The 21,189-nt window shown below is 38.9% G+C and overlaps 2 protein-coding genes across 2 annotated transcripts; both read left to right on the forward strand.

Annotated features, from left to right (window-relative positions):
* The first annotated feature begins 4,992 nt into the window (after positions 1–4,992).
* LOC144662906 (uncharacterized) lies at positions 4,993–9,172 on the forward strand. Its single transcript, XM_078523841.1, has 3 exons — positions 4,993–5,515; positions 7,462–7,895; positions 8,714–9,172. The coding sequence occupies exons 1-3, from the start codon at positions 5,452–5,454 to the stop codon at positions 8,807–8,809; spliced, it is 594 nt and encodes a 197-aa protein (XP_078379967.1). The 5' UTR covers positions 4,993–5,451; the 3' UTR covers positions 8,810–9,172.
* Positions 9,173–11,202: 2,030 nt separating this feature from the next.
* On the forward strand, positions 11,203–20,206 carry LOC144661954 (uncharacterized). The gene is made up of 8 exons (XM_078522672.1): positions 11,203–11,729; positions 13,645–14,037; positions 15,642–16,034; positions 16,388–16,789; positions 17,451–17,846; positions 18,638–18,876; positions 19,197–19,347; positions 19,798–20,206. Exons 1-8 carry the CDS (start codon positions 11,285–11,287, stop codon positions 19,977–19,979), a joined length of 2,601 nt encoding a protein of 866 aa, XP_078378798.1. The 5' UTR covers positions 11,203–11,284; the 3' UTR covers positions 19,980–20,206.
* Positions 20,207–21,189: the final 983 nt, after the last annotated feature.

The following is a 21,189-nucleotide window of genomic DNA, read 5'->3' on the forward strand; positions in this document are numbered from 1 at the left end:
CTTTACGATTTTTATCCAACTAAAAACATTTTTATGCGTTCGTAATGTTCGCTTTGCATTAGAATAATAATTATTCACAAGGATGAAAAATGATTAAAACTTCAAGAAATTATTAAAGCCGACCGCTCTCAAATCATCAGGGTACCCTGATGATGGCTTAAGTTAAGTCAAAAACGTTCGGTTGTTTTTCCTTTTAAAGTTTTAATCTTTTTTTAGCCTTATAAATGATTATTTTTAATAAACATTTCTAATTTTAAAATTGGTCTTACGATTTGAGCACGGCGTCTGGATGACCTGCCTATCTGGCCAAATTTGAACTTAAATGTGCAGGGCCGTAACTAGCAAGAGGCAAGACGAGGCATTTGCCGCGTCTAGATTTTAACCCATAATTAAACACAAAATATGCTTAGTTGGGAAAATAATCCCAAGTTGGACAAGACTGATATTTCTCAAGAAATACCTTATGAATAATGTTAAAGAAAAAGTTTCAGAGCTTCTAGATTTCAAAATTTTCTGAAGGGCATGCCCCCAGAGCCCCCTCGCAAGATCTTGTCTCGACTATGACAAATGTCTGGTTACGGCCCTGATGTGAACTCGGCCTTATAGCAAAATGAACAGATAGTTACCTTAAACAGACTTCATATATCTCGTGATGGTGAATCTTGAACGCCAATTCAGTAGCGAAACATTCTGGCTTTAACTCTTCGTTTCAGCCTTAAGACAATTTTGTCATAGGCTAACTGATAATTTAGTTATTGTTCCCAACCTGATTCCAGCCAGACTGATTCGTGTAGATGAATTGCACATCATTCCGGTAAAAGGAACTTAAACATCCTTTCCAGAGTAAATTTACGTAAAGGCAAGTTAGACAAGTTGTCAAAATTGCAGTCATAATTCAAACATTGTTAACCTTAAGGCTGATATCTTGTTAAACCTAGCAGCACTTAGCAGCACTTTGTTCAACTATTCACTCGTTTGAGAGAAATCTTATCACGTTTTCACATTTACCAAAAGACCTGTATCACTTAATTTAAATCGAAAAATTTGGTTTTCAATAACTTTTAAGCATATCTTTTATCATTTAAAGCCTTGTAAATAGTCATTTTTATCTAAAGCGAACATTATGCACGAGAAAAAATTACTTTTTTCATCAGTGTTCAGTAACACAAATGAACAGTTCCAAATGGTTATCTTCATATTGCAGCTCCTGGATGCTAAGCATAAACCCTAAGAAAACAAAAATAATGATTTTTCAACGACGTGAAAAACGATCTGATTATGCTTTTCATGTGGGCAGTGAAAAAATAGACATTGTTCAAGACTATACCTATTTAGGGACTCGCATCTCTTCTTCAGGAAATTTTACACTCTCACTTGAACATCTACGACAAAAAGCTCTTCATGCTTTCTTTAGTCTAAGACGGCACACAGATTTCAATAAACTTAAACCTTCAATAGCATGCAAAATATTCGACTCAAAAATCTTACCAATATTAACCTACAACAGTGAAGTTTGGGGTGCCTTTGTAAAATCAGACTTTAAACCGTGGGACCTTTCCCCGATTGAGAAAACTCACTTACAGTTTTGTAAACGATACTTAGAAGTACATAACAAGACATCCAATATTGCATGCAGAGCCGAACTTGGTAAATTCCCTCTGATCATTGATATAAATAAGAAGATACTAAGTTATCTAAGTTACTTACACCAAAAGGATGAAAACTCTATAGTCAGACAAGCCTTAAAAATATCGATTGATCTTTATGATAACGGAAAAAATAGTTTTTACTCTAGAGTCATGAAAATAAACGAATACTATAATTTTAATGACTTTAACTATAGTTCATTAAATAATAGTAAAATTAAACAGTATATCAATATCATGAAACAGAAGTATATTTCACATTGGAATCAGACCTTACAAAACTCGCAAAAACTTAATTTTTATAGCACTATTAAAACAAATTATAGCCCTTCTACCTACTTAGATTTAGCAAGAAAGAACCCTTTAAGGAAAACATTAGTAAAACTGAGAATAAGCTGTCACAAACTTAGGCTCGAAACAGGTAGATACGACAATACACCTCGCAATGAAAGAATATGCAACTTCTGCAATTGTAACAAAATTGAAGATGAAACTCACTTTTTGTTAGATTGCCCAGCTTATACTCAGATACGAGACATATTCTTCTCTAAAATAGAATCCAAACTTCCATTACTACGATTACTACCACGCGAAACCCTATTATCACATCTTATGAATTCCACTGACTACTTTGTAAACATTAAGCTGATCTCATTTATCTCAGCATGCTTTGAATTGAGAGACAATCTCGTTACAATGATCACCACTTCGAATAGTTAAATGAACAATTATTGTTAGTAATTCTTTCTTAGATTATTGTTATTATTATTATTATTTTTTTCTTTGTTATGTTATGTTATTTCCATCTTAACTAATTATCCTAGTTAATGAAATTATATGTAATTAAATTCAAGTAGCTTTCGCAATACTACCAAATTTCTACGTAGTCATGCAAATAAAGCTTGTTGTTGTTGTTAAATGGGGCTGGCATTAATCTATTAATTGAAATTGATCAAGTTATGGTTTTATGAGAATTTTTAACTTTTCAAACATTCTTTCATTAGTCTTGATCAAGGTTTTCTGACTCAGTGAAAAACTAAAGAAATCCAAGATGGCGGCTGTTGGGAAATCATGACGTAATTAACGCGACATATGACATCATATTTTCATGTTGTAGACGTCTTAGTTATGCTGCTGTAGTTTTAATACCCTTGTAGTTACGAACAAATTCAACCAGTCAAAACTCGAAAATAAAATTTACAGCCGGCGCCAAGTGAGTGTTCAATTTGATCACGCAAATTTTGGTCAATTTCAGATCTTCGCTTCAATCTTGAGATTTTTCCGCGATGATCTTCGCGTCTTCGATTTCTTTGGAAATACCCATAGAGAGGCTCCTTCATGCTGCAGTTGAGTTTATAAGTGAATTGACAACAATTGCATAGAGTATATCATTATATACCCATACCGTTTCACTGACTTGCACACATCAAAAGAAATCTTATTTAAGCCTTGCCACAAATTTACATTTGAGCCTCTCTATTGGTATTTCCGAAGAAATCGAAGACGCGAAGATCACCGCGGAAAAAACGAAGATCTCAAGATTGAAGCGAAGATCTGAAATTGGCCAAAATTCACGTGATCAAATTGAACACTCGATCAGATATCAGTAATTTCTGAATTTTGGCATTTGACCACTTTTCACGCAAAAAAAAAAAACAAACAAAGATAAAACGAAGATTTGCAAAAAAATTGCGAAGAAAACGAAGACCGTGGGTACCCATATATAAAGAGGCTCACTTTTCTGTTAAGACTCGCAAAGGGCATAAATTGCTAGAGAGGAAAGGGGGTCACAACTTATAGTGCTTTTATCACATCAATATGGCCAGTGGTAATGTGGTTGGGGTTTTTTGAATATCGTGTTTTTTTTTAAAAAAAGTCTGCTTTATAGGGTGAATAAGCTATCGACTGAGCTGAGGAGCGCTACGCTGCGCGCAGTCCCTACCGCCAAGACCTCGGGTAGCTATTTTCTCAGTATGGCCCTCCCGCTAGGTTAATAAAATGTGTATATCACTGACGTGGTTTAATTTTGTACGTTTTTCCTGATTCGAACAAATAACTTATTTGCTTAAATACCTGGAAGTCGCCTGCACTGTTCGGACCTGTCCTAACTCAGCCTCGAAGCAAAATATTTGTATAAATAAATTTTATGTCGAGTTTCAAGTTGCATCAAAGCTGGTGAAAGAGAATACACCTTGAAACTGCATTTAAAGTGCCTATGAAATGAAAATGAAGTTGAACTCATATGAAAGGCCTTTCAAAATGAAGAAAGATGGTGTTTTCCTTTTCCTGATATCTTTTCTCGTTCCAGAGATATTAACGATTTTGTATTATGCAAATTAGATAACTGATGACGTCATAAGTTTGACAGTAATTGGTGTAAAAACACAAAATCAGTAATATCTCTGTAAATACTAAAGCAAAGTAATTGAAACTTGGCACCAGTATTGTACCTTAAGAAAGACACCATATGGTACATATGTTTATGTTGCTATGGCAACACTTTTGGTTCCAGTCGTTTTATTCTTTGAATCAAATATCATGATTTATGGCTTTACAGGGAGAAGTAAATGGTGTCATTCCAAACATACGTAATGTGCTCATTGCGCTAGATACCCAAATGACCCTAAAGATGAGAGATGAGGTTTGGAATGGATCAAAACCCGGGATTGCCATATCCGCATGAAAGAGACCTGGAACCGAGAGTGTTGCCATAGCAACACCAAAATATGCAACATGTGGTGTATTTCTTAGGGTACAATACTGGTGCCAAGTTTCAATTACTTTGCTTTAGTATTTATAGAGATATTACTGATTTTGTGTTTTTACACCAATTACTGTCAAACTTATGACGTCATCAGTTATCTAATTTGCATAATACAAAATCGTTAATATCTCTGGAACGAGAAAAGATATCAGGAAAAGGAAAACACCATCTTTCTTCATTTTGAAAGGCCTTTCATATGAGTTCAACTTGATTTTCATTTCATAGGCACTTTAAGTATTGCTTCGATTTTTCAATCCAAGAATTTAGATATCCTACTAACATATAACATGAAAAGAAGGAAGTGATATATCAAATTAACTCAAATTTAATTAACTTTAGATATCACGCCCTGACATTTAAAGACTCATTATCACCTACCGGGCAGTTCAAATAATTTCCCGTATAGCTCACGTTTAAAGATAAACCTTCCTATTATAGACTCGATATAGACGTTTATGACACGTTTATGGCCAGACAATTGATCTTACGAAATCTTCACAAGATAAATGTAGATCAATTTTATTTAGTAGCGCGCGTTATTAGCTGTTTCTTCTGTAAAAGGCTTCATTTGATATCTTTTGCCTTTATTGTGTGACAAGATCAAGTTTAAATCTTCTGTGACTGACATTCGATCAAGAAAGGGCTTGAGAAAACTAAGGTCATGTAAAGGGCTGGTGGCTAAATACGGGACGATGTCTCTAAACTCACGACATGAGATGAAACATTGTTCGCTGAAACGGATGTGGTCCGAGCGTCATCGTCGCTTTTAATTTGACTTTCTTTCCTGTGTAACCTTTAATGTAAACTTTATAAATGTCGGAATATGTAAACAGCTATTGTTCACGGTGAGATATTACGGTAAGCTGAATAAGAAGATTTCGCCACACAGTGGAGAGAGTGGATATTGACAAACTTCAGTTATCGAACATCTTTGGCAGTTTAGTGTTCTTCAGCCTACCGCTGAGTTCAGAACAGTCTGGAGAATTGTTGTGTCGCTTTTTATTTCGCCAATTTTTGTTTAAAGTTCTTACAAAGGCATAAATGTCGACGAATGGACATTTCGGCTGCCTGCTCCATTTGAAGACTCTGTTGGCTATCATTCAAGGTAAGGTTTGTTCTCTTACGAAATGAGTTAATCATGTTAGTTATCAATCCTCACTGACTATGATAAGACTCTATATTACGTATACGCGCTGTAACGACCCTGTAGGATAAATATCCATATTTTATATTGCATTGCTCACTGTGTCAGGGACAAAAAACATTACATTTTTCATGTCAGTGGATGTTGTATGACATCGGAAATGCCTGATGGCTAAATCTCAAAACATGACAACCACAGAGAAAATAATAAATGTTCTTGTTCTAAAGGACAGCCAAAACTTTTTAACTTCCCCTAACTGACTTGCATGCAACTGCATAAAATAAACGCGAGGAAGTAAACCTGAAATCTAAAAGCTTTAACATTAGAAACCAGCTAGGGCCACAGTCCGACATCCGTCAATGTAACCCGCGAAGTCTTTTGACAACATAATGTAAACGACGTTCGAAGGGTAAACTAAACAAACTTCGGTATTCAAAAAGTTTTGGTAAAACTAAACAAGATGTAAAATTGAAGAAATTGACGGTCTTTTTTGACATTAATATGTCACGTTTAGTAGAACTGGTTAAAATAGAGTTAATTCAGACAGTACCGAATTGAATTGCTCCGGATACTTTTTAAGATAAACTTTTTTATTTCCCTCTAAACATTTATTAACTTCTCAGACTAAACAAATATGTAGGTCCGCACTTGAAAATATTTCACATAACAGCTCAATAAAGAGTGAATCATTTGTCCGGCGCGCCAACATCCGGACTAGTGAGTCGAAGCAGGCAATTCTAGAAGTTCTTATTAGACTTATTTGGAAGAAAATTGTGTCGCACCAGGCATGGATCAGAATTATTTACTTGTACATACGTAATCATCGCCCTCTAATCTGTTTAACACCCTGTTCATGACATCAATAAGCTTAAAATGTCTTTTTCTCTACGTCATGTTTGACATGTAATTACGGAAGGAATGTTTTAGAATTTTAATGAGATGGAATCAAGCCATCAATGTACCGAAAAAAGCTATCATTAGCTAGATGTCAGAAAGCTACGAAAACAGGGGCAACAATCCAGTGTAGATGTCGCAATCGTCGTTTTTCTCTTCCTGTAGTTTCGTGGTTTTCTCGAAATGAAGCAATGCGATGCTCTGGCCTTGTCACACCAAGCCTGGAAAGCCTAGCCTGCGTTGCAGACGGACAACAGACGCAGGCTATGGCAGCAAGGGAAAAAATCGAAAACAGTACAGACACTACACAAGTAGCCGATTGCGAAATTTTGAAAAGTCACGCTAAAGCTATGGCCCGAGCACCGGTTGTACCCAGCGTATCGCGTGACAAGCGAAAAACGCGCGAAAGTCGCACTTCGCGCTCATCACGCAATCTAATCTGTTGGCTCGCCAACATTTCCGGTCATTGCACTGGTTTAGTAAGTGTGAGTAGTTTTGGCCTTGAAGAAGAGAAATTAACCACCCCTTCGCCCCAGATCAATAATTAATTTGCACTAAAACCAAAACTGACGCGCCATTTTCTCATCACTGAAAAGGGTGAGGGGTGGTCTTGATTTTCCTTTAGATTACTGAAGATTGCAACCTTGGTCGGTATAAAAAGAGAAATGAGATCCTAGTTCAAAAACGTTCAAACCTTTTACCGTCCGAACAACGGGATAACCATTCCAAACATTTTAAAAGGTCGGTAAAAAAATTCAATGAAAAGCGATCTCTGCTTAAAAAAATTAAAGATAAAAAGAAGCTTTCGACTACCAGCCTGTAGTCTTTAACGAGTAACGAGTAACATTACTCGTTAAAGACTACAGACTGGTAGTCGAAAGCTTGTTTTTATCTTTAATTTTTTAAGCAGAGATCTCTTTACCGAATGTCTTATTCTGGTTACTCGTCCATTTTTAATTTTAAAAGTATTAGTTGTATGTTTGAATTTACTCATTTTTTATTCCGATTTTCAGCTACCTTGGCTCTCCTAAGCAGCAGTTTTCAAGGTAATCAAGCTGCAACCATCACGGTTTCACCCAGCTCATCAGTTTTACCTTCGTCGACAATCCAAAGGAACTTTACGACAAACTCTTGGTCTCTTAATGAAACTACAATGAACTCCTTACGAACAACCGCCATTGTTTCATCTGTTATGACTTCCTCGTCATCAAGTGCGGCACAAAGCTTGGTACACTCAACATACACGTATACAAAGACTTGGACTCACTCCTCTGGAGCAACTATGTCACCAACAACAAGCATAAAGGCTGTCAGTCAATCTAACTACACAACTGCGCCCGCATTACCGACCACTAAGCTAATTATAAAAGGACTTCCAAGTGTGAAGGTCGTTGCGGCGATAGCGGGCGTCTTAGGAGCAATTCTTGTGATGCTTTTGGCAATAATTGTAAGTATGACTACACTGGATTCTTCTGTGTGGACTGCAAATCACTCTCTTTTTTCTTTGGAGGTATCTTTTTGTGACGCGCGAATTACTGGGAGGCGCAAGGCGCCGATTAGCAGCGTGCACTGCTGGGCCGGGTTGTCGGCCGAAATCCCGGCACTAACCCAGGTTTAACGTTGATCGAGAGTTCAATCTTTCTTGTATAAAAGTGCTTTTATTGTTTAAGTTTTGTATTGTGAAGTTTGAGATGAGTCGACGTCAAAACTGGAGGACAGATAAATATAAACAGAAAACGAAAAAAACTGAAAGCCGTGAGCTGAGTAAAAAAAACTAAAATCGAACTTCATAGTAACTGGCTTAATTAGCTGAATCACGCTTTGAACAACCCGGTCCGGGTGTTCATGGTCAGTGAGCGTTGTATAACGTTTTTGTTCGTGTGTCTGGTAACCATCTTGATAGCTTGCTAGCTGGCGGTTTTGTTGGGGTTAACACACTCGCTAGAAAGCGGGAAGCCGCGACAACAAGTGGCAAGGCCGCGAGGGGCCGAAAGAGAAGAAGGTCGCCGCTTGCTCGCGCGCGCATTAACCCCAACAAAACCGCAAAACCGCCAGCTATGCAAGCTACCACCTTGAAGCTACGAGGCACAGAAGGTTGGGACGAGAGGACGAAGGCGGGGAGGGTGCGGTCGCCGAGGAGTCCGCTTTCTTCTACTCAAGCCAAGCCACCTGTTCTGTCCGAATCCAAATAAATGGCAAATAAACTTGAAAAGATGCCAGTTAAGTGAAAATAAATCCTAATTTCTTGGTATGTGTATTTTTCAGGTTTGGTACCTTTGCATAGCGGAGGTTTTGCCGGTAAGACGATCGTCACGTGTGGCACCCAGTGACGTGACAGAAAGTGTTAGTGACGTGCTCTGACAATGTCACGCACGTGCAGATGACTTGTCGCGGGAAGTGTAAACCAGCGGATTCAAAAAATACGTCACGCAACTTGCCACTGAGAATAATGTAACCGCGATCTTATGAATGGAATCACTGCGGTGTAAAACACCAAAAGTCAACGTTGAATTATCATGATCATTCCCCATAAGTATAAAAAGCCCAGAAAACAATGAATCCAGAAGTTTTAACAATGAATCACAATGTGAGAACACATGCTCCCAGACATGACATGGATGGCACCGACGTTCAATCCAGTGTTCAAAATGTTTTTCTCCTTAACATAATAATACAAAGGCAGTCATTGAGGTCATGGGAATATATGAATTGATCACCAAAGAGAAATTAGATTATCTTGAAATATCATCTTCTTCTTGCTCGCATTATAAGAAATGTACGGAGACAAGTCAGGTGAATTTGTATGTGGATAGCTGGTAAAACATTTCTTCTGTCGATTTTCTTGACTGAAGTCGACGCTTTGTTTTAAGTTGTAAATTATAATAAATTTAAGTTAGCTGTAAATATATATTATATACTATATACGAAGTCATAATGTAAATAAAGTTACTGAACTCAAAACAAATTTATCTTCAAATTCCACGACAAATAAAGCATTTATTCCTACTCACCATGTCTTGATGTCTTGAGCTGTCAATTTGGAAAATAGAGAGGTTAAGCATGACGTTTACCGCAAACGGCAAACGGCAAAAATGAAACTTTTGCCGTCTCTCTTCAGTTGTATGTACAGTAGAGTGAAATTATTTGTATTTGCAATGGATAGTAGGAGACGTTATTCCATTTTTGTATGCTTTATTTACGGATTAGAAGAAAATAACTCAAAATCAGAAGTTGTCTTTGCCGTTTGCCGTTAACAGAGAGGTTAAGCATGACGTTTATTTTTCCCGCGAACGGGAAAAAATCAACTTCTGCCGTCTGCCATTTGGTTTTCGTAAGCTGAAATGAGTAATTTTTAGGCGATGACGTCAGTCAAGCCTTATGCCAGAGGCAGTGGGCGGAATTTGTACCATTTTCTGTTTCGATTCTGTTGCGATCGACCGATCAATAGGACTCAATATAGAACCAAATGAGTTAACAAGAAATCGCTGCAAAAAACACGAAGCAAAATACGCCTGGAAAATTAGAAAGGACTGATACAAAGTATGAACGAAAGAGACAAATTATGTATTTGCGAGTTTTATTGAATTCAGTGAACAGACATGATCACATCTCTACATTTACTAATACAATGGAAACTCTTGACCTTGCGTGTCGCTCGCGAGAAGTATTGAATATCGTATATTGAATGTCACACTACAAAATAACGCAACTTTTTGTTGAACAATCATTCAACACAGAAATTGTCAGCTACTTTTATTTAGTATACGTTAATTTTCCTGAAAATTAGCTAAGACCGCCTTGGGAAACGTCATCGCCTCTGCATGCACTGCATGCCGTTTATTTCATTTGTTGTCAACGTGGGATTTTTTCCTTATTTTTATGAGGGATAAATTTTAGAATTCGATAAAAAGGTAGCAAAATGAAAGGCAAGCTCGCGTTTGCCGTTTGCCGTATAACGTGCTTAAGGCAACTTAATGGTCGTATGCCAGTCACAAGGCGTCCTAACATGTTAAATCGGTGACGTTGTGACCGTCAGCCTCATTTCCAAGAAGGCGATGGTGCGTTCACACCGATTTTAGTTGAAATAAAGTTTTGCAAGGACAAAACAAAGCAAACAAACAAATGTGAAGTTTTGGATGATGCACTTTTCACATAAAATTAATTAAAGCTTTATGGAAATCGATAAATCGATATACAGTTTATTCATTGACCAAGAAAGGGACCTGTTTCAATGTGAAAGGATGTGAGGTTAAATCCCGGGGTTACATCAATTTTTCTACGAATATAGTTGTATGGCCTTGAAATCCTGTGGGAGCCGTAATTGGCAGAAACATAGTGGAATAAAGACCAATAAACTAAGGCCGCTATCTATCCACACTCCTCTTTTAGAGAAACACTTCTTTAAAGCAAGGAGGGACAGTACCCTGGATTGATTATTAAAAAAAACCTGTAAGACAGTCATCCTCTCTTGATAAAACCTTTAACTTTTTATAAATGTGTACTTTGTATTGTTATAATTGTGCATGGAACCATTTTACAAAGAAAAGTCAGTGACTTTGAACAAAACAATTATAGCGTGATGCTGGCCCACGGGTTGTGAATATTGCGTGAATTGTCGCACGGTTGAAGAGACTTTATACCTGACGACAATTCCGTTGTAATACAAACAATGCTAATTGACTATTCCATTCAACCGCTGTCAACACATCGCGGGCAAATCAAGTTGTTGTTTTCACCGAGCGAAGAGACGAGCGAAGAGGCACGAGAGCGCGTAACACTATTGAAGGTTGTTGTTGTGCAACTTTCAACGACGATTTCCATGTAAATGACAGAACTATGTACCTAGTTTACATTTTTATGTTGCTGGCTAGCTCGATCGCACTGGTGTCTTGTGAATATTGTGAACCGGTCACTGTAAGATCATGCTCAAATGCAGGGTACAGATTCACTGCAAGATTTCCCGATGTGGATGGCACGCCCTATCAAGATTTTCACGCTGCTAGTCTGAACATATACATCCCGTTATTGGAAACGTGTTCACCAGATTGGGCCAGTACGATCTTATGTTCGCTGTACCTGCCGAAATGCGAAGAAGGACGAAGCACAGCATGGTCCCCTTGTCGTAAAGTTTGCACGCAGTTTGTCTCCGAATGTCAAAGTACTCTTCGAGCTGCAGGGCTAGCTGGAATGTTTACCGTGCTTTGCGATTTGCTACCTGATGGAGACGGGCAGTCAAAAGAATGCTTTTATCCCTCCAACTTTAAGGACACTTCTTCGGGAGGTGAGAGTTTTGGGGCAATTATGTTTACTTGCCGTAGTTAATAAATTATGTATTTAAATGCATGCATATTTTCAGTAAGGTTATGCTAATATAACTAGTGGTAACCACAGGTTAGAAAGTGCGGGCCTTGACGCACTTATACAAAGTACTGGTAGGCAGTGCCGATAATTATAAATAAACGACTGAACAAGGAGGACTGAAATGATCAAATGGACAATAGACAATTATTCTGAGTAACGCGTCACGCAAGGATTTTTCGCACGCGGTGCAGTGTGAATTTAGATGTGATTTTTCTCAGTCGGTAAACTCGCTATGTTGTCAGTGTTATAACGAATTTCTCGACAATAACCGTTGTTGGAATCATTCGCTTTACCGTGGTTTATCTGTGATACAATCACAGCAAATGTTCTCAAAAGCAACACATAACGCCTTCAATGTCACAGAAGGTTTATCTAATGTGACAAGCTGTTTTTAAAACATCGCTCTTGGAGAACAGATTTTTCTCTTCCGGTGTTACGACAAACTGTCGTGATTAACACTTTTTCGCATTCCGATCGTGCTTAGTGGAAGAACAAAAATTTTCAACTTCCGGTTCGGTCCTGGTTTATAAATGTGGCGCGCACGCGTAAAACGCAATCCGCTGGTCACTGTCAAGATTAGGGTTGCGGGCCTCTCTTGGGCCCGCAATAAGAACAATAAAGGTAACTGTTTTCAAATAAATTATTCACGTCGAAAATCTTTTGGCTTTTTTAATTTTTCTCCAGGGGAACTCAAGCTCTCCAATTTTTTAGCCAATTTGGTTATCTGTTGTATGTAGTTAATAAATTATGCATTAAAATTAGAAGTGTCAATGGTCATGTAGCAGCTTTCACAAGGTCTCGCATGAATGACTCCCTAAAACAATAGAACAAACAACAGGAACAATGCCCCTAGCCCCAAAAACAATAGCAACTGCTTCACTAGAGGCCAGTAAAATTACAAGCTTAATTACAAGAGCAGCTACACTACTGGGGTCAATTAAACATCCTTTGGGTTTGGTTATTCAGCTGCGTTATTTGATCTTTACACAATCATGCACTGATGAAGGTCTCAAGAAACTTTTAGACTTTAAAAGGCTTTAAACTACAAGGAGTCGAAAAGAAGTTTGTAGCAGACGTGTCCAGAACTGTTAGATGCTGCTATGACATGCCACTGTGACATGCTGCCATGGCATAGAATTATTAAAAAGGTTGGAATCATAGGCCAATTGCATCAAATTTGAGATTGTAAAATTTGTATTAATTATAAGGCATACCTTAGAGGTGTTGTTGTGCTCCTAATAAAGATGGACTGAAATGGAAAAATCTTCAATTGTCACCAGAAAAAAAAATGAAAATTTATTCATGCCGAATTCCAGAACCCTAATCAATCTGATACAATGGAGACATGTGGAGCATATGAAATTGGGGTCATAATTACCCAAGAGAAACTGGAAACCAAATGGGTGAAAACCACAGCGGAAACCAAATCCAAAAAACCGCTAGTATTTTTTCCAAAAACCAACAACCAAATACCAAAAAAGAAAAATCCACATGCCGCAAAAGACACCTTAAAAACACCTCAACCCCTCTCTAGGGGTGGTGAATGGTCCTTCAAAAAATGCGTGTCTTGCAAAATTTTAGCCAAATTTCAGGGGTCTTGTCGTCTCAAATTTTTCTTTGACGCCTTCTCGGAGTCTTGATTTCTTTTGCAAGGCTAAAAAGGTCTCAGGCTCGCAGAAAATATATATAAGTCTCGCCGTCTTCGCAAAGTCTCGCATTTACCATTAGACACCCCTCCTCTCTGATTTTATTTTATTTTATTACAACATTTTGATATTTATTAATAATTTTAAACTGTTAAGGTTTACACTTCATGCAGTTATTTCATTTTACAGGACCAGTAACAAATGTGTGCTATGATGTTGTCGACCAGAAATGCAAGAATGACCTGCACTACAGCAAAACATTAATTCCAACAAATTTACAAAAAGCAGAAGATACAATATTCAAAGTGGTCATCGACAGCAACTGCTCAAAGGAGTTAGAAAAGTTTATCTGCTACACACAGTTTCCACCTTGCTATCCAAACCGACCAAGTGTGACATATATACCCTGCAAATCGCTCTGCGATACAATCAACAAGAAATGCTGGAAACAGTTCATAAAATCTGGTCTACCATTGCCGCACTGTGATTATATTTATCCCAGGGAGGATAATGCAACAGGTCTCTGTGAAGTGAAAGAGTGGCCTGCTCAATGGCCTAAGAAATTCAGACCACCCCCACCCCGTAAGTATGGTACATGTAGTACATAAGGTAGTGTTGGTGGGTATTTTTTGACACCATTTCTTACGTTTCAGCTGAATTAGCCTCACCATAGAGGTACCTGATAAACAAACAAATTAAGGTCCCTCGCCCCCATGAGTCTTTATAGCCAACATTGCACTTGTGTGGGGTGACCCTTTTATGTGGAATGGCACCAATTTTAGTATATTTTCACTCCAGTTTGCTTGCAGTTAGCTTTTATTTATTGATCAGGGCAATATTACATGTAATGGTATGCATTGAATCAATAGTAGTGTCCTAACCATCAGACAGGCTTTTAGCCAGGCGGCCGTCCAGCCGTCCAAAGGACGGCCACTTTTCAGAAATAGGTGATTTTCGACGGCCTGTTTTGGGTGGCAATTTACGAACTTCTGTGGTTAATGTAACAAAACAGTGTGTATAAATTAAAAAAACTTACATTCCTTTTTGCTCTCAAGAGTTGTTTTAGTCTTGCTGGCGTGTTTTTCTTCTCTATTTACACTTTTTTTAGCGAGTTTCCTTACTGTTTTGTTCGCATGAATCAAAGTTAAGCGAAGCGATTTCACAAGCAAAGCCGCTGTTCAATAATATTAACTCCCCAAGTCGTGCCCAGGCTGCTCTGCCAGGTGCTAAAAATAAATACGCACGTGGGTGCATATCCGTTCTTTCGTGTAAGTTCGTGGCTTGACAACTTCAAATTTCAATCACTGTTCATAACAACTGGAGTTTCTGTCCCAAATATAGTTCAATGTTAAACAAGGTAAGTTGAGGAAAGGATGTAAAATTATCAAGGAAAAACGGCGGTTTAATAGCTTAATTGAAAGACGTTTACAGCTGCTCAGAATCGTGGAAATCACGTCTTAGAGGCTTCAATTTTTCAAAATTTTATGGGGGGGCATACCCCCAGACCCCTCTAGAAGCATGGCGCCTGCGGCGCCATGCTATGTGGGCCTTCGGCCCACAACAAAAATGGACGGCCACTTTCTAAATCCTGGCTAAAAGCCTGCCATCAGATACAAGCTAACCGCAAGCAAGCCAGAGTGAAAATAAACAATTAAATTCTGCTGAATAGGGTCTCTTTATGTACTAAGAAAGTGAAACCTGGCTTTTGAACAAGAATGAGGAGATCTGACAGACTGTCTGCAACCCTTCCAGATTGTTCACAAATGATGTAAACATCAAGTTAAGCACCTTCATCATCTATCATGTTCAAACCTTGCTTTCATAGTGAGGCATGGTACCTAAAATTTCATGGAATTTTTATCATAGCATGCTCAAAAATCTTGGCAAATATAGTCTTGGCAAGCATTGTCTAACATCCTAAATCCATCAAACTAAGGCATATGCGTCAACTGCTACTGTCGGAAAACCAATGTTGCACTGGCTTGTGGGTGGACAGACTTTAATCTAGTATATAACCAGTGGCAGATCCAGGGGTGGGTGCAGGGGGTGCGAAAACAAATGATGTGGCCATTCCATAGTGGTGCACTCCCTCCTAAGAAAAATCCTGGATCCACCCCTGTTAACCATGGTCAACTTAGTACTGAAATTGGTATATTAAATAATTTGTTGCATTATTGTTTCACCAGCCATTGGTACCTGTGAAGAACTCACTGTGAAGTCATGCCGCAATGCTGGATACAAATACACTGCAAAATATCCTAAATTTGGCGACAAGTCCTTTCAAGAGCATAAAGGAGACCTACTGGACATCCTTATTCCACCATTAACATGCTCCCCTTACAGTAGCTTAATTCTTTGTTCCCTGTTTCTTCCAAAATGTGTTCCTGGAAGTGGTACTCCCATGCTGCCATGCCGTCAAGTTTGCTTGGATTTTACCGACAAGTGCAAGGTTGAGCTGCAATTGGCCTCGACTCTGGGGATGACCATAGCACTGTGTGACCTTTTGCCAGTGTATGACGGGACCCCAAACAAGTGCATCATGCCAAAAAAATTCCTGATTAGTTCCACTACCCAGCTGAGTATGTTTGTTACATCCAGCTCTTCTGTTCTGGTTTGCAACTAGGATGTATTAGCGGAAATGCCTGTTGTTTTGGCCTGTACGTGTACATTTTTAAAACGGGTGGGAATGGCAAAATGGCGAGGAATCGTAAAAAGAAACACACAATTTTGAGAAAGGCTTCCTAGATTTTGAGATTGAAAGTTCTTTGTTTTTTTTTTGTGTTGTTTTTGTTTGTTTTATTTTATTTTAAACAATAGACTGTTAAAACAATCTATAGAAAACTGCACCACCTTATAAATTTGCATTCTGTAATGTTAAGGGAATTTGTAGCTTATTTAGCGAGGATTGAAATATGTTTGTTTTTCTTTGCAGTCTCTGTCAGGGATGTCTGCTACCCAGTGACATCTACCAAGTGTTCCAAAGACCTCCACTATGACAAAACCTTTCTACCAACAAAGGACCAAAAAGCTTCGGAACTCACCCTACTACAGCCTATTATAGACTCGGGTTGTTCGCCTGATATTGAAAAATATCTGTGCCAAACCCGTATGCCTCCATGCACCGCAGATATTTCTGTGGTCCACATGCCGTGCAGGGAGTTCTGTAAGAGAATCACTCGTGACTGTGGTGATGTTTTGAAGGCTCACAGTATCCCTGCTCTGCACTGTGATTACTTATTTCCACCAGGAGACAGTTCAAATGGACTGTGTGACTTGAAGCGCTGGCCTGTCCCATGGCCGTGGAAAATCCCTGAACCAAATCCTCCTGTTTCAGGTAATATGATGAGAAAATTGGATGGTCAGTCTAGCTATCCAACAGTCGGTGGGTCGCTAGGTCGGTCGGTCAAGTCAGGCAGTCAGTCAGTCAGTCAAGCCAGGCAGGCAGTCAGTCAGTTAGTCAGTCAGTCGGTCAGTCATTGTCCGTCTGTACATCAGTCAGTCAGTCAGTCAGTCATTCTCCATCAGTCAGTCAGACAAATAGTAAATCAGTCAGTAATTCAATTCAGTCAGTCAGTCAGTCACAGTCAGTCAGTCAGTTGGTCGGTCGGTTGGTCGATCGGTCAGTCAGTCAATCAGTCAGTCAGTCAATTGATTGGTCAGTTGGTCTGTTGGTCAGTTAGTCAGTCAGTCTGTCACATAAAAGTCAAGAAATAATAGAAATGCTGTTTGGGCTGTGTTTACTTTTTAAATTGCTTTTCAAAAATTGCTCTTTTTATTTTTTTTTAATTGAAGAAAATTGATTTCCAAGATAAGTTTTGTTTTTACCCTTCAAACATTTTTAAATAATTCACAGTTCCCTCAAATCATGGATGGGAGTGCAGGAAGGTCATAGTCTTGGCTCCTTATTTTGTTAGAGGCTCTGCCTAAGAAATCAGAGGGTTTGAGCAATCAGGATTTCACCGTATTCCTCACATATTTTTTTTTTACATGCACAGATGGTCCTACTAATTGTGTTCCTCTGAAGGCCAAAGCTTGTCTAGGTGCTGGTTATGACCTGACTGCAGACTTCCCACCAATTGATGGCAAGTCATATCAACAAGTCAAAGGAAAAAGTCTGGAGTTTTTCCTAAACTTTTTAAACCTCTGTTCACCATACGGCAAGACAATTATGTGTTCATTTTACATGCCAAAGTGTGTAGCAGGAGTGCAGAAGCCTGTTCTACCCTGTCGGAGTGTTTGTTTGGAGTTTGTGAGCAAGTGTCAGGGACTTCTGGCGCTGGCTTCACATGCTGGCATGTTTAGAGCCCTCTGTGATCTGTTACCACAGCAGGATTATTTACCCAACACTTGTTTTAAACCCAAGGGATTTAAACCAAGCACTGCTTCTACTGGTAAGGATTAACTGGCAATGACTGTATATAATGTGTCAGATAATATATGTCTTAGCCAGGATTTAAAAAGTGGGAGTCCAAAATTTTTATAAGGCCTGACTTTGTTCCCATAGGAGGGCCTGACGAGCATGCAATGTGTTTTTCTGCAGTTATAAGTGCAAAGGTATCTTAAGATTTCCAAATATACAGTTATTCATATAAATTTTCTCTGAAAAGTGGTCGTCCATAGGACTCCTGGACCCCCACCTGGCTAAAAGCCTCCTTACTGCCAGAAATAAAGTAAGCCTTAGATCTAAAAGGTGTTTTCCTGTTATCAGACTCAGGTAATGAGTGCACCCTGGGCTCCTGGTTCATTTGTTACCCTTTAAGGCTCAGCATTTACTTACAATCCAATACTTACATTACTTACAATACAGAACCCTGTACCGATAAGAGCTGTGCAGTTTTAGAAGCTGTTCTGGTTGGAGGCTCTGACCAGTTGGCTGTTAAGATGAATATGACTGAGGAGTTAAACTCGGCACCACCAAGATAGAACTTTTGAAAGTGATCATCCCATCCCAGCCTGTGCTGTCCCGTCCCTGCCCCCCTCCCCAATTCTATCACATCCCATCCCGTCCCGTCTCGTTCCCCCCCCCTCTCCCGTGTAATCGAATCCTATCAAATCTTGTTCCATTCCATCCCTATTTCTAGTCCAACGCACTCCCTTATCCCTCGATAGTTCATTCTGCTTTCTGTTCAGCTGCATTGCCAATAGAATCATAACCACTTTCTTTCTGTTTTTCTTTTCCTAGTCGCTAGACGTGGTGGAGAGTGTAGCAAAGTTGTGGAACCAAAGTTCTGCCCCAAAGATCTGCATTATAATCAGACGTTTGTGCTGGAGAAAGATCAGACCAGCAAAACAGCACTGCAGAGCATCCTGAACTCCAAATGTTCACCAGAGTTAGAAAAGTACCTGTGTTATACCACTGTCCCTCCATGTAAGCCGAACGATCTGTCCGTGTATATGCCTTGCAGATCTGTTTGTGAGCAGGTTTGTTCAAATTTCAACTCCTTTTAAGGGCAGACAAGCTTGCGATAACACTTTGACACGAATTGTTTCGTGTAAATCAAGCCTACAGTTGTTTGATTGCACCCCTCTAAAAATCTCGTAGGATTTTTTGGTTTCGATTTTTGGGTGAGGTTTGAAATAGGGTAGGGAAAATTGCGGCATATTTTGGTCTGAAAAAATTCAGGAATTGTGCTGCAGACCCCCATCCGAATTTTCGGGGAGTATTTCTTAATGGACAGTGCGCACATTTTATTCACGAGTCATAAAACAAACAAGCATTATTTTTTGTTACTTTTTTTTAGGTCAGAAGAGATTGTGGAGGAGAATTCAAGAAAAACCGCATTCCTTTGCCAGACTGCTCTGTGATATATCCAGATGATGATGATCCTAAAAACAAAGGGCTATGTCACCTGACTGTGTTCCCAGTTGCTTGGCCTGCAAAGAGAGCAAAAGGTATGAATCACTGGGAAATGAGTGGGAGCGGGACTGGGAAGGGGGAGGGAGGATGCTTTCCAAAATGGTCAGCTACAGGACTTGTGCCAACTACTGAAACACCTAATCTTACTTTCTGCCCCTCCCTACCCAAGCAACTGCTTAACGTATAAAGATAATAATAAAAAGATAATAACAAAAGCTTTAATAAAGTGTCAAAGATCCGTAGATGAGGGGGAAAAGTGCCCTGTACTTGTCGTGGACACTAGACTGTAAAACAGTTGTTGTTTTTTTTATCTTAAATCGCTTTTCGTAAGACGCGAAGCGCCGACTCTCTGTCTTGATATTCGCTCCAGACTTTTTGTTTGAAGACCACGCGCGTTCGCAAAAAATTAATACGACTGTTTTGCAGTCTATACGTTGCAATTTACTTATAAAATTGCTTAAATCTTTTATTTACTGTCATTTCAGCCGTGGAGGAACGTCAGAAAGCGTCTAACAAAGGTGGACTGATAGCTGGTATTGTCATCCTGCTGGGTGTGTTAATTGCAGCTGTGGTGATAGGCGTGATGTATTTCCGCTGGCGCCGCGGCGCAAAGCAGTTTACTTCACAGCGGTTTGAGAACGTGGAGCCGCATGAATCTAATGCATGAACGCACGTGTGGATGGCAAAGTGAGCACATGCACTAACAAGGGGTAACGTCCTTGGGCACAAACTACCCTCAGCATAAATATACTCTACGTCGTCACCAATTGGGCAACGTTTTACTAAATACACTAAGTTTATATTGTTTTGGGATCAACAGTTTTCAGTTGGGTTCCTTGTGGTTTTTCGTTTCCTATTGGGAAATGCCTGTTTCTAGTTAGTTTGATTGTTCAACCTTTTTAGTTGGTATCAAACTCGGTAAAAACTGTTGATTTACTAGAGGTTTTCCAAAAACAACACTTTTCAACCTTTCTGGCTGAAAAATCAACCTAGAACAGCATTTTGCAATAGGACACCAGAACGTTAATGTAAACGGTTTATCCCAATACATGTAGAACAGTACCTAACAATTATAAAAAAAATTGAACCAAAAACGGTTGAAAACAATTGGTCCAAATACAACACGACCTTAGTTCTTTGTCACCATGGAGCAGGCATTTTGTAAAAGCACATCTTTAGAGTTGGGTTAGTCCACGAGTACTGGAAACTAAACAACTTTTGTAAAACTTACGGGTGATACGTTTGACACGTAAACTTGTCATTACTGATATCGAATAAAACCTCAAACAAATGTTTGAAATAATGGAAAACTGAAAAAAAACGCAACCTGCGATCATCCGTTCTTTTTTTGTGCAAAAACGAACGGCTGATCGCAGGTTAAGAAGAGCACAAATAAGAATTCAAGAAACTGTGTAACAGGTTACAGTACAGATTATAGTTCAGGTTTGTTTTTACAAGAAACATATTTATGTTAGAGTTGATATGGCTGGTAACAAGTCTATATTTGCCATTTAGTCGTTGGGTCGGTAAATTAATTAGATGACGGATAAGTCATTAGGTAGACAGGCGAAGCATGAGCATATTAAAAAATTGTAACACAACTCGAGAAACTTTGTTGTTTTTTTTTTCATTTAATCAGTTGTATGCTCTAAGTTAAAACACACCATAACCAAAACATACCAAGTATGTTACCAAGTATAAAAATACCAAATTTTCCATACACAATAGTAGGCTTAGTGAGAGCAACAGAGAACTAAAAGGACATGATACAAGTTAAGTGAACCCACTCAGTTACAAAATGATGAACAAAACGAAATGTGATACTGCTAGCCGCGTGTTGCGTGACTACCCGGCGTGGGTGTTGCGTGACTAGTCGG

The sequence above is a fragment of the Oculina patagonica genome, chromosome 8, assembly GCF_052425735.1.
Source record: "Oculina patagonica isolate OP01 chromosome 8, crgOcupat, whole genome shotgun sequence".
Classification (NCBI taxonomy): Eukaryota; Metazoa; Cnidaria; class Anthozoa; order Scleractinia; family Oculinidae; genus Oculina; species Oculina patagonica.